We start from the raw sequence: 14,665 nt of genomic DNA on the forward strand, positions 1-14,665 counted from the left end.
TCTGGCAAAATAAACATGCAAATAGGTTCTAGCAGGGGCAACTACATAGGCATGTGAAACTGAGTCCATATCTGAAGCACTTACACCTTCCAGTACATGCCTTGGTGCACCCACATTTGGTCAACTCCCAACAACTCTCCGCAATAAGTGGAAGTGGAGTCCAGAAGACTTTCCACTTCTCGTCTTGTTCCACCCATCCCCAGTCAGATGGGCTCTGCATTTGTGGATGTCGCTTCAATGCCTGTCCCCACACGTATCCAGCCTCATAATAAGCACGTTTGTTTTGTTGTGACATCGCTGGACCTGTCATACATTAGATCTTCTTGGCCTCTTGACATGGATATCTTTGGTATCTTCGGTGTCTTCAGCAGCAGTAGATGCTCTCTTTTGGGCCCTTTCCAGCTCTGTGTTGTTGAACCTAAGTTTACAGCTTGAATGATATTTTGCTCTGTTTCTTGCCAATGTGCTTTCTATGCCATCACCTTCATCTGGTCGGGTTGGACTAAGTAAGATAGGCAGAGCATTGATCTTATGAAATAATGGAACATTTCTTGCAATGGTATCATAACCAGTACGATCGTGCTCTCTGTTGAATAAACTCGGCTGAATGAGATTTTCCTTGGTGAACTGCTGACAAATGAAACATCTGTCCCAGTTAGTTTTCTAAACTCTTATGATGGCTTCTGCCATGTCTGCAGCATAGGCAGAGGCAGAGGGTTTATCCTTTTATCACAATTAGCACTTTGATGTATGGGATACAACTAAGTTCGTGCCTTAACCCTACACTTAGTCCGATCGTTCATCCAATGCAATTTAAATCCTGTGCGATCTCTACACCATCCGGTTAACTAAAACCCCATTAACCTTGGCTCGGCTCTCCCGCGCTGGCACAACCTGTCAATTCAGGTGCGGCTATCTAACTGTTTAGGGTAAATTAGATAGCATTTGGGATACTAGCTTTCAATTAGCTGACATAGAACCCCACTCTTTTAGAGTTTAACAGCAGTGATATATCACCAGTGTGCCCTGGTAGTAGGGGTGGGACGATATGGGTATCTCACAATACGATATCTATTGCAATATTAGGCCCTCGATAACGATAATATCACGATATTCGATATATTGCGATATACTGCGATATCACGATATATTGCATGAAATTTCACCAACGATATATAATGATAGTCCTTGTATTCAATTCATAAACACTTAAAATAGCACCAAACTGTTCAAAATCATCATTACACAAATACAGAGTAGGATTTTATTTTTATTTTTATATCAAATTTTTCCGGCAGTATATCGATTATTTGTAAGTATCGCGATATATCGCGATATCGATATATCGTCCCACCCCTACCTGGTAGTTCAGATATTCACTCTTATCTAATCTATCTATGATCAACAAATCAACACAACTGTATTGTGATTGTTGTTCTTTAGTATAAATCTAAAACATAAAATAAAATGACACCAAATCGTCCTTAATGAAAAAAAACAATACATTTCTATGAGAAAATGTATCTTTTGAGGATCCAGGGGGCGGCCATCTTGAAAATAGAAATTTCAAGTGGCTGGGAGTGTTTTCTTGTCAAGCAACCCTTAGAGACTGCTCATGCCAATTTTCATGCTTGTATCACCAAATAAACCATTATATCACAACTGCTTCACTAAGGTGGTGGCCATCTTGAAAAATGTCCGCCATCTTGAAATTTCAAGTAGCTTTGGGTGGCTTATTGTCAAGCAACCCTTAGAGACTGCTCATGCCAATTTTCATGCTTGTATCACCAAATAAACCATTATATCACTTAACTGCTTCACTAAGGTGGTGGCCATCTTGAAAAATGGCCGCCATCTTGACATTTCAAGTAGCTTTGGCTGACTTATTGTCAAGCAACCCTTAGAGACTGCTCATGCCAATTTTCATGCTTGTACCACCAAATAAACCATTATATCACAACTGCTTCACTAAGGTGGTGGCCATCTTGAAAAATGGCCGCCATCTTGAAATTTCAAGTAGCTTTGGGTGGCTTATTGTCAAGCAACCCTTAGAGACTGCTCATGCCAATTTTCATGCTTGTATCACCAAATAAACCATTATATCACCTAACTGCTCCACTAAGGTGTTGGCCATCTTGAAAAATAGCCGCCATCTTGAAATTTCAAATGCCTCAGACAATTTTCTTGTCAAGTGACCCATGGAGACTGCTCATGCCAATTGTCACGCTTGTATCATAAATTGAAAGATCGTAGCACATAACTGCTCCACTATCATGCATTGCCGTAAATCTAATCTAATAAGAGTTATATTTACTTAATTCCAAGTCAATTAGATTTACTTATAATAATAATAATAATAATAATAATGATTGTAAATAGTTGCCTACATTTTATTGAGTAGATCTTGTGTATCGTTTCTAACAGTGTGGGTGCACTGTCCCGTTTTGCCCCGCCCCACTACACCTCAATTATAATATTTTCTGAGCAGAGAATGTTAGGAAAACAAAACCTGCAGCAGACAGTGTCCGTTGCTAGGTTACGCTGTAACTGCCAACAGTAAAAGCTGCCGCAGCAGCAAATTTCATTCAGTGCAGTTCCAAGGTGGACAGGTGGAACGGTACTTGAAAGACCCCTGCACACTGGCTTAAAAATAACACAACGCTTTACTTACATTATGTTACATTTAATGGGCTTAGACAACTTTTGCGGTTTGAACGGTTCCGATCCAATCTGGGATTGGAACCGGACCTGGTACACTGCCAATCCAGACCTAACCCAGTGCTTCCAAAACACAGTACTGGTGTGGTTACCTTGCCTCTACCTCTGGCTGTGTGCTCCGCTCTACCTCGTCTACCTCCGCAGCTATAACTGTGGTTACAACGGCATGAGCCACCTCAACAGATCCAAAACGACGGTTGGCTTTCTGCTGTGGATTATTTGCTGGGCAGATCTTTTCTATTCTGTCTGGGAAAGAAGCCAACCACACGGTGCTCCTGCACCGGTCTACCTGGTTAGCCCTACCGTACTCGGAGTCACCATGCTGTTGGCCACCCTGTTGACCCAGTACGAGCGCATGAAAGGAATCCAGTCGTCTGGGCTGATGCTGGGCTTCTGGCTCCTGGCTCTGGTTTGTGCCACAGTCACATTCAGGTCCAAGATAATTCAGGCACTTGACCAGCCGTCAGCTGTGTGTGTGTGGCAATACACCACCTTCTATGTGTACTATGCCCTGCTGCTCATTGCCCTGTTACTGTCCTGCCTTTCAGACCCTCCACCACTGTTCTCTCAGGCCATTGAAGACCAGAATCCCTGTCCTGAGGCCCGGGCTTCATTCCTGTCCAGGATAACATTCTGGTGGATCACCAGAATGATGATGACGGGCTACAAGCGTCCTCTGGAGGAGAAAGACCTGTGGTCCCTGAACCCTGAGGACTGCTCCCAGAGGGTCGTCCCACACCTGTTCCAGGGCTGGAACAGAAAGTGCCAAAAAGTCAAAAAGCCAGAGGAAAAGACCAGAGAGCCCTTTCTGTTTTGGGCCCTGTGCTTGAATTTTGGACCATACTTCTTCATGTCCTCCCTCTACAAGATAATCTGCGACATCCTCCTGTTTGTCGGGCCCGAGATCCTCAGACGATTGATCTACTTTGTCAACAACTCCAGCGCCCCCTCCTGGCAGGGCTACTTCTACACATTGCTGTTGTTTGTGTGTTCCTGCATTCAGACATTGATTCTACATAAGTACTGTCATATTTGCTTTGTGACTGGTATGCGTGTACGAACCGCCATCATTGGAGTTGTCTACAGAAAGGCCATGGTGATCACTAATGCAGCGCGACGTACCTCCACAGTGGGTGAGATTGTCAACCTGATGTCTATAGACGCCCAGAGACTCATGGACCTCTTCCCCTACATTAACATGATCTGGTCTGCACCACTACAGGTGGTATTGGCCCTGTACTTCCTCTGGCAGAACTTGGGTCCATCTGTACTGGCAGGGGTGGCCGTGATGATTCTGGTGGTGCCAGTCAATGCTGTAATTGCCATGAAAACCAAGGCCTACCAGGTAGCTCAGATGAAGAGTAAAGACAGCCGAATCAAGCTGATGAGCGAAGTGTTGAATGGCATCAAGGTGTTGAAGTTGTATGCTTGGGAACTGGCCTTCAATGAAAAGCTATCTGCTATCCGCGATAGCGAGCTGCGTGTCTTAAAGAAGGCTGCTTACCTGGACGCCATATCCACCTTCGCCTGGATCAGCACCCCCTTTCTGGTAGCGCTGTCTACGTTCGCTGTGTACGTTCTGAGTGACGAGAACAACGTGCTGGATGCCCAGAAGGCCTTTGTGTCGTTGGCTCTATTCAACATCCTGCGCTTCCCTCTCAACATGCTGCCCATGGTCATCAGCAGCATGGTGCAGGCCAGCGTTTCCATGAAGCGTCTACATATGTTCCTGTCTCACGAGGAGCTGCAGGAGGACAGCGTGGAGAGGAAGATGATTGCAGGATCTGCTGACAGTATCTCCATTGTGGACGGGGCTTTCAGCTGGTCCAGAGATGAACCAGAGACTTTGAAAAGGTTGAATGTGTCCATACCCGAAGGTTCCCTAGTGGCAGTGGTTGGACATGTAGGATGCGGAAAGTCATCACTGCTCTCTGCTCTGCTGGGAGAAATGGAGAAACTAGACGGGACTGTGACTGTCAAGGGTTCCGTGGCCTATGTTCCCCAGCAGCCGTGGATTCAGAATGACACCCTCAAAGACAACATCATGTTTGGTCAGGAGAGGAATGATAGCTGGTACCAGCACATTGTGGAGGCCTGCGCCCTGCTGCCCGATCTGGAGATCCTGCCTGCAGGAGACATTACTGAGATTGGGGAGAAGGGAGTGAATCTATCAGGAGGTCAGAAGCAGAGGGTAAGCTTGGCCAGGGCTGTCTATTGTAACTGCTCCGTCTACCTGCTGGATGACCCGCTGTCTGCGGTCGATGCCCACGTGGGAAAACACATCTTTGACAAGATCATCGGCCCACAGGGTATGCTCAAGGACAAAACACGTGTGCTGGTGACTCACGGCCTGAGCTACTTGCCGCAAGTTGACCTAATCCTGGTGATGGTGGAGGGGGAGATCACAGAGATGGGGTCCTATCTGGAGCTGATGGCCAGACAGGGGGCCTTTGCAGAGTTCCTGCATACCTACACCAACGCCGAGCAAGGCAACAACTCAACTTCTGTACCAAAGGGAATGGAAAGCGGTGGCCCTGCTACTGTCATTGGTCAAGGTGTTCAGAACAGCAGTAACTCAACAAAAGTGTGTCAGAAGAGTGAAGGAGATGAGTTTTTGGGGACGAAAGCCAATAACAATGAAGTGGGCAAGCTGATGGAGGCAGACAAGGCCAACACAGGAAAGGTAAAGTTGGCTGTGTTCTGGGAGTACACGAAGGCCATAGGAGTGCAGCTTTCCTGCATTACTCTGATGATGTTCTTTGCTCACCACTTGGCCTCGCTCTTGTCCAACTACTGGCTTAGTCGGTGGACAGATGACCCAGTGATCAACGGCACTCAACCCTACAAGGAGATGAGACTGGGTGTGTATGGCGCTCTGGGCTTCTTACAAGGTGTGGCGGTCTTCTGTTATGCCATCTCATTGAACATTGGGTGCATCCTGGCCTCACGCTACCTCCACCAGTCCTTGCTGTTTAATGTCCTGCGCTCACCAATGTCGTTCTTTGAGCGCACACCCAGCGGCAACCTGGTGAACCGCTTTGCCAAGGACACGGACACCATCGACTCACTACTCCCCAGCATCATCAGAATGTTCATTGGTTCTATGTTCAACGTGTTGGATGGATGCGTCATGATAATGGTGGCCACGCCACTGGTCGTGATCATCATCCCTCCACTGGGACTGCTTTACTTTTTTGTACAGAGGTTCTACCTGGCATCGTCACGCCAGCTCAAGCGGCTGGAGTCGGTAAGCCGATCGCCCATCTTTACCCACTTCAACGAAACCCTGTTGGGAACCAGCGTCATTCGTGCTTTCGGCAAGCAGGAGCGCTTCATCCAGGAGAGCGACCAGCGCGTCGATCACAACCAGAAGGCTTACTACCCCAGCATCGTGGCCAACAGGTGGATGGCAGTCCGTCTGGAGTTTGTGGGGAACTGCATTGTGTTATTCGCTGCTTTATTTGCTGTGATGGCCAGAGAAAGCCTGAGTCCTGGTATCATAGGCCTGTCAATATCCTATGCTATGCAGCTGACAGTCTTTCTGTCATGGATGGTGACAATGTCTTCTGATCTGGAAACAAACATTGTGGCTGTGGAGAGGGTCAAAGAGTACGGCGACACAGAGAAAGAGGCAGAGTGGAAACATGACCCATCCACCCTGCCCCCTGGCTGGCCAACAGCAGGTTACATTGAGATCAGAGACTTTGGCCTGCGTTACCGTGAGGACCATGTGCTGGCCATTCGCAACATCAACATCACCATCCAGGGAGGGGAAAAGGTGGGTATTGTAGGGCGTACAGGTGCAGGGAAGTCTTCCCTGACACTGGGACTGTTCCGCATCATTGAAGCAGCCGAAGGTTACATCCTCATTGATGGGGTCAACATTGCTCAGCTGGGCCTGCACGAACTCCGCTCCAGAATCACCATCATACCACAGGACCCAGTATTGTTCTCAGGCTCTTTGAGGATGAACTTGGACCCATTTGATTGTTACACTGATGAGGAGGTGTGGACAGCCTTGGAACTGGCCCACCTCAAAAGCTTTGTATCAGGTCTGCCAGACAAACTCAACCATGAATGTTCTGAAGGAGGAGAGAACCTCAGTCTGGGTCAGCGCCAGCTGGTGTGTCTGGCCAGAGCTCTGCTGAGGAAGACCAAGATCCTGGTCTTGGATGAGGCCACAGCCGCCGTTGATCTGGAGACAGACAATCTAATCCAGTCCACCATCCGCACCCAGTTTGAGGACTGCACCATCTTGACCATTGCCCATCGCCTCAACACTATCATGGATTATACCAGGGTCCTGGTGTTGGACAAGGGAGAGATGGCTGAGTTTGATACCCCCTCCAACCTCATCTCTCAAAGAGGAATCTTTTACAAGATGGCCAAAGACTCCAGGTTGGTCTGAACCTGGACACATCCAACTGTACTCCTCCTTTCTGCTCTTCTAACTCCCATACCATGAGATGGATGAATCGAAAAAAGAAAAAAAAAATTTAAACGTTGGTTGTTAGCCTACATATTCTACTTCACACTCCAAAGTCTACATCTCTGCCTCCTCAGCTAGCCCTCCATGCAAGCCAGTATTTTCACAACCAGGTCTGAACACTATATTCAATCTGTTGCTGTTTTTTAAAGGTCCAGCCCCCTGCTACTGAACAATCTATAGCAAATATTACTCTCAGAATATACTTATCTAAAAGATAAATCACTTACTACAGTGCACCTTTACTGAAATGTGGTAATGAAATGTAATATTAGACCACCACTTTTACTGAAAAACATCCCTATGTTCTGGTGTGTGTGTGTGTGTGTGTGTGTGTGTGTGTGTGTGTGTGTGTGTGTGTGTGTGTGTGTGTGTGTGTGTGTGTGTGTGTGTGTGTGTGTGTGTGTGTGTGTGTGTGTGTGTGTGTGTGTGTGTGTGTGTGTGTGTGTGTGTGTCACTACTATATAAAATATACTTGAAGTACCATAGTAAAAGTACTCACGTCTTCCAAAGATTGTCAAGCCTTCTCCAAAATAGCAGATTTACAAGCTCACAACGCATCACAGTGGCTGCGGTTACATATATATACATAGACGTTACATACGTCTATTTACGAAAATAGAAAATCTACAATCTCAAGCTTGTAAATCAGCTATTTTCGACATTCCTATTTAAACAATGTTATTAGTGTGCTTCATGATGTTAAATCTGGGAAATAGCTGTAATTTTGTGCAACATTTAAAACGTTTAAAATGTTGGACTACCTCCAAACATACACTGTCTGTCTGTCTGTCTGTCTGTCTGTCTGTCTGTCTGTCTGTCTGTCTGTCTGTCTGTCTGTCTGTCTGTCTGTCTGTCTGTCTGTCTGTCTGTCTGTCTGTCTGTCTGTCTGTCTGTCTGTCTGTCTGTCTGTCTTTCGATCGCCAATTACCCAAAGAGAGTTTAAATGTCTCTTGGAGAGTACCGCAGTGTCTTCAGCTAAGCTCTAAACACATGGTTAGAAAGGCCGTTGAGAGTCAATTTTCCCCTGGCCTATACAAACACAATTATGTCTTGAAACAGAAATACTCATTAACAGGTGCAAATAAAACCATTCGGGCTGTCACGTGAGCATTAGAATAAATACATACAATACAGCCTTACACAAACATGACCATTATGTTGTTGGACGATATTAACTCAACAAAATAGGATCAAACCTGTCAAGAACTCAATAGGTTGTTTTGTGGGATAATTCAACCCCCCCCTCTGTGAATGTAGTGGATAGATAAACTACAGCACATGTTTCAAATGTGTTCACGTCATGTTTCCGCTCTTAACATGCATGTAGTATACTATACCATTCTTTAAAATATGATATGATATATGATGATATATCGGCTAATGCAGCTACTTTTGGAAAGTTTTGGAAACTCTTTGGAAAATGTTGACCTACATTGACATGAGCAAAATAGGGATGCCAGGTTAAAAGTGGTTAAATACAGTAGCATTTAACTTTTTATTTATTTAACTTTCCTTTTGGCATTACTTGAATTATATAGGTTTATTTTTCAATATTGTGAGACTTTCTTTGTTAACTGCACAAGGAACTGTACCAACAGTCAGTTAAAAGTCAGACTGACTGATTGACTGGTTTGGTTGATGAGATGGGTGTGCAGTCTTAGTGGCTCAGTGTGTTACTTATTTTGGAAATTTGAAGATTGTGAGATAAAGATCTATGTCAAACAGAAGATCCCCCAAAAACAGCCATTGGACCTAACAGGTTTGAAACTAGAGCATTTTGTAGAGGTAATCACATCATCCAGCAAAATACAGAAAAATACGGGGTCATTTGTGTAGTTTGATGGCTTTATGTATTTATTGTAATGGCCATATATGGTGACAGCCCAGAGTGGCTTTATTTGTTTTTATCACACACACACACACACACACACACACACACACACACACACACACACACACACACACACACACACACACACACACACACACACACACACACACACACACACACACACACACACACACACACACACACACACACACACACACACACACACACACCTTTCCACAATAAACACACATCTTTCTTTAAACACATATTATGTGTTTAAAGAAAACATTTTGTTTATTGAGGAAAGGGTTGCAAACAGCCCTGAGCAATGGCAAACAGACCACACATACCTGCTCAAACAGGTTCTCACATAAAGGCTTCTATTCACTGCCTTTATCCAGTAATATCAGTGATTTGACTTAAACGTGCTATAAGTGATTACTAGTTGATTTAAACGAAATGTTATTGTTCAAACGTTAAAGCATTCCAATAGTAATCATTGCTATAGAGCGTTTGTTCAGGTGTCCAACTCTTTAATAAGTGAGTCACCCATTTCATCCAATCAGGAGAAAGAACCTCATAGAGATCACGTATCAGCTTGTGTTCCAATTCCTAATTTGTCTGCTCATTTATGTTTCCTCACTGCCAATTTAATTTCTTTATCCTGTATGGGTTCTCTCTCCTGATTGGATTAAATTGGTTGTAAATATCTGAAAAACGACAAAACATTTCAGAGTAAAACCTTCAGTCCATAGTAAGCTGAATTTTTTTAATTGTGAATGGAGTTTCTAGGTGAAAGTATGAAGGAGTTGTGATGGACCAAAATCTTCCATTGACTTCCATTATAATTTTCTGAACTTTTAAAGTGAAATATTTCTAAATACGACAAAACATTTCAAAGATTCATGTACAAGCACACGATTCCAAAGTAAGTTGAACATTTTAAAGTTTGGATGGTGTTTCTAGGTGTAAGCATGTAGGACTTCGAGGGCATTTTTTTTTTGCACTGGCAGATTCGTCTGGTCCCACGCTATGTAGAACTAGTAGCGTGCCAAAAATGTACAAAAGTATTGGTATCACAATATACTTTAAGTACCAAAGTACTGACATCTTCCAAAGATTGTCAAGCTTGTTCAAAATAGCAGATCTACAAGCTCACAACGCATGACTTTGTAGATCGGCTTTTTCTTTATAGTTAATGTATGACATAGGGGGGTATGTCATGTGGTGTGGGAGGTGGAGTATGGGGTGTGTGTGGGGGGAGTTTTGGAGCTTGCAGTGCACAAACGTTTTAGCATCAAAATATACTTTGAGTACCAAAGTAAAAGTACTAAAATGTTCAGAAAATAGCAGATCTACAAGCTCATAACGCATCACATTGTAGATCGGCTGTATGTGGTTACTGTAGGTTTTGTATTAATAATAAAATCTGCAAAGTAACAAGTAACTAAAGCTGTCAAAAAGCTGTCATTGTAGTGGAGTAGAAGTAACAAAAATGGAAAGTAAAGTAAAAGTACCACAAAATTGTACTGTGCATTGTAAGCACTTGTATAGTACTTGAGTAAATGTACTTAGATACTTTGCAGCACCACTGCCTGACAGCCAATGACTGACAGATTAGGTAGCAGCAGCTGCACTGATTGCTACAGTGTGTAGGTGCATGGGTTTATATTAATGGTCTTAACTAAAAATGTATACATCACACAGCTTAGATCTTTGGATTAAATCGGAGAGCAGACCCGTGCGCACTTTTTCTTTTTACTTTTTTTTCTTATTTTTTTTTTTACTTTTTCCACACAGAACCAGGAGATAACATGCATACAAACTGGCTCAATAGCGCCCCGTGCCAAACAGGACAATGTGGTATTGCAGGTGAAAGTGCTTTATAAGCCAGAGAGAAGTTAGTTGGAATGAGTATCTCTGAGGCTTGATTTAGGCTCAAACCTTTTGAAAAACGTTTGAGGGACATAAACAACATGATATTAAATATTATTATTATTTTTTAAATTCATGGTGTAGATCCTTTAAAGTTAATTATTTCAAAAACTACAAATTATTTCAAAAAGAAAAGTACAAGCATAGATGTACACAGTAAGCTGAATTTTTTACAGTTTGAATGGAGTTTCTAAGTGAAAGTATGTGGGAGTAGTTAGGTGCCATACTTTTGGGAGAGAAAGAAATATTGTAGAACATCAATAGTGTGCTCGCTGCTGCTGCAGCGAGCCCACAATAACACTATGACTGAAACAGTATGTGATGCCTAGATCGCCTACATATTGTTATTTTCTTTGATCAATGTCCTCTAAGCCCATATGGGCTGCCTGATCACCAGGAAAGATACATGATGACACTTTAACCACTTCAACCCTGGTGTTCTGGTTTTGGGGATATCATTATTGGCGGAAATGTTCATTAATTGCAAAAATAGCAGATCTACAAGGACACAATGCGACACTTTGTGACTTGTGAGCTTGTATGTTATTTCTGCGTGACAATCATATGACTAAAGTATAATGTTGGGCATAAGTGGTTAATAGAAGCAAGTAATCAATCAATTAGAATAGTATATTATTAATATTGTTTGTTTGATTGAATGATTCATCGTCATGGCCATCAATTATCTTCAGGATATATCAGTAAGCAAACTGTCCCAGTCATATAAAAATATATAAATGAGTACAGAACAAACCCCTGGGGGGAAGCAGTAGATGAACAAAGCTCACCTGACATGCTCTCATTCAGCTTCACCGTTCTATTGGAGAGGATCCAATCAATAAAATAGTGTCAACGCCAAAGTAGTTTACAGAGTTCATCCACAAACAGGTGGGGTTGAATAGTGTTGAAAGATGATGAAAAATCAACAAACAGCTTGGCATGATTCCTCTTATAATAAAACTGCAACGGATCAAGAGGGTATTTTGTCCAGAATTTCCTTATGATCAGGGAGGTCAGGGCAACTGGCATGCAGTCACCTTTGGGCGGTTGTTCTGTGTGCGTGCGCATGTGTGACAAGGTTGAAACGGGGGTTTTCTTATTTTTTGGTATTTATTTTATTGGTGCTTAATGTATACTTATTTTCTCACTGAACGCCATCATCTTATTATTTTCTGTATCACATTAAATGCACTGTATTGTATCCACAATTGTTTTCCCCCGGTCCCTTAGTCCATGTCTGCCTAGAACTCTAACTGGCTGAAGGTGATCACGAGGTCACGCCCAAGGGACACGGTCATGGCCAATGTCACCAGACGTAATGTCACCAAGAACAAATGAAAGAGGCGAGAGGTGTGGTTTCCCAGGTATAAAAGTGGAGGCGGGACCGTTTGAAACATTGAGCAGAGCACCAAGAGAGAGCAAGCCTGTCAGAAGGAGAAGGACAGCAGAGGGGAAGGTTGTGCGGAGGAACACGGAGCAGAGTGAAGAACAAGTGAGTGTAGACACACCAGCCACCTAGGAGTTTGGAAGCCGAGGTGTGCCTACATACGAGGAAAGGAAGGAGAGAGCGATTGAACCGAAGGGGAGGAAGAGAGCGAGACCAGACCATAAAAGGAGATGACCACATGAGACCAATGAGACCAGACCATATAAGGAGCGACGAGACTGAGAAGTGGCGATAACGTTGCACACGCAACTAACTCAGTGCCAGGTGTAAAAACCTGGCCGGCAAGTAAGTACCTGAACACGCAACGTAATCCCTGTATAACCACTGCCTGAGAACGACGCAATATACTGTAAATGCACAGATGAACTGGTCCAAGTCTCTATAATTTCAGACGGAGAGAAAGAAGAAAAGAAGACAAAGAAGGCTGGCTTAAAATCCTCTTCCTATATGGACATGCAGCATTACCCCTTGAACGGACCGTGTTGACTATCCAAGGACTTTATTGGCACTGCACTTTACTTTTGAAGTACTTGTTGCAAAGAACCCCCTGCTAAGTGAAACCCCTTTGATAAAGAACCTTGCGTAGTTTGCACAACTTTATAATTGCTTTTATAGTTGTTGTGTAAATGCTGTGTTTAGTTAGGTATTTTATTAGTATAGTGTTTATTTTGATTGGTTTTAAGGCGCAGATGCCATTGTAATAGGGACCCAATAAATTGTGACTTACCATTTTGATATAAGTGTTTCCGTGTCCAGTTCCTCATGGGAGTTTTCAAGTGTTGTGTTCTCAAGGATAAGGATACCAAAAGTATTCTAAACGTACCAGTATAACCCGAACCTGTGAAAGCCTAAAAGGAAAAAGTGTGTACATAGGGGACCTTCCTCTTTACAAAAGGTGGCGTAGTCGTTAAGCAGTATTATTCAGATTGGATTCACAATAATTACGCACCCTGCACTTTATTGTGCATTGATATTTTATTGTTGTGAATTTGATACGAATTATTTATTGAAAGGAAAAGGAAAAGTGTGGTATATCTCCAAGATATCGGCAAGTCAAATGTGATACAATTTCGGCCCTGTTCACACGTGTGTACATGTGTATTGCTTTTTAACATAATTCTGTGAGGTTTCTTTTCCTCTCAGTGTAATGTTCAAAAATGTGTTCATGAAATCAAACTGTGGTTTAGTAGTTAAACCGAATGTCTAAATGATATAATAATGAAAAAATAAGGATCTCTTGAAACAACAAATTCAGTGGGCTTATGTATAAAGCATGTCAGAGTAGGACTGGCTGCTGATCTACAACCTTATCACAAAACGGGTATGCTGACATTGGTCCAGGTCAGGGCTTTGATGCCTAGACTGGCCTTTAAAGCTGGACCTTTTATCTCAGTCATTCATTTTGATAATCTGTTCGAGAAAGGTGCTCTATAAATGGACCATTTACTATTCTCTCCTTTTTACTAGTGTATGTTTAGGGTTAAATCTGTTTCTGGTTATATGACTGTGTCAAAAATAAAGGCAGTAGTGTGTGATTATGATGGCAGCAGTGTGGTAACATCATGGTGGGAATAGCCATGTTGTAACTATCCTAAGATGGGGGCAATAAAAAAAAGAATAGAATAAATAATAACAGGCCTGCCCCCGGCCCATTATTGGTCGGCCCACCGGGCATTTGCCCTGTATGCCGGATGCCCAATAGTGCTTGCCAACGTGTCGTCACCACGGGGGGGGGGGGGGGTGGCGTGGCATAGTTGCTGCAAACATACTTGTGGGGGGCAATGTTAAGTCAACCTGTTTATACCCCACAAAGATGGCCGCCGCTACAAAATGCCACTTGTTGACGCCCCCTTCAGGATTTTTGCCACACACTATACACAAGTAAGACGTGCGAACGCTGGAGGCGAACGCAGATTGACTGTGGCTGCCATATTTCAACCACACTGTAGTAGTGCACTCTGCCGCACTCTGCCGGCTGTATACAGGCAGTGCAGCTGCTGGCATTTCAGCACGGAGTTTCGAGTCACATGGGGGCGCGAGCCAATGAGAGCGTGAACACAGAGACACAGACGGAGACACACACGGACAGAGACACACACAACCCAAGCATGGTTACATAGTAAGCTCCACTTGGTCGGGCGCCTCCTTCCGCGTTCGCAACCACTGCATTGAGTTGAAGGAGGCTGTTTAAGTATTTGTCTCAACAACAAGAACTGCACAGTGATGGTGAAGAAAGAGAACTTGG

At 43.6% G+C, this 14,665-nt stretch overlaps 1 protein-coding gene across 1 annotated transcript; it reads left to right on the plus strand.

Moving 5' to 3' along the window:
- Positions 1-2,686: 2,686 nt before the first annotated feature.
- LOC308104596 (multidrug resistance-associated protein 1-like) lies at positions 2,687-7,126 on the plus strand (the record flags this gene model as incomplete). Its single annotated transcript, XM_080455045.1, has 1 exon — positions 2,687-7,126. One exon carries the CDS (start codon positions 2,687-2,689, stop codon positions 7,124-7,126), a length of 4,440 nt encoding a protein of 1,479 aa, XP_080311171.1.
- Between the last annotated feature and the right edge of the window lie 7,539 nt (positions 7,127-14,665).

This window comes from Gymnoscopelus braueri (assembly GCF_963280865.1).
Source record: "Gymnoscopelus braueri genome assembly, chromosome: 17".
In the NCBI taxonomy this organism is placed as follows: Eukaryota; Metazoa; Chordata; class Actinopteri; order Myctophiformes; family Myctophidae; genus Gymnoscopelus; species Gymnoscopelus braueri.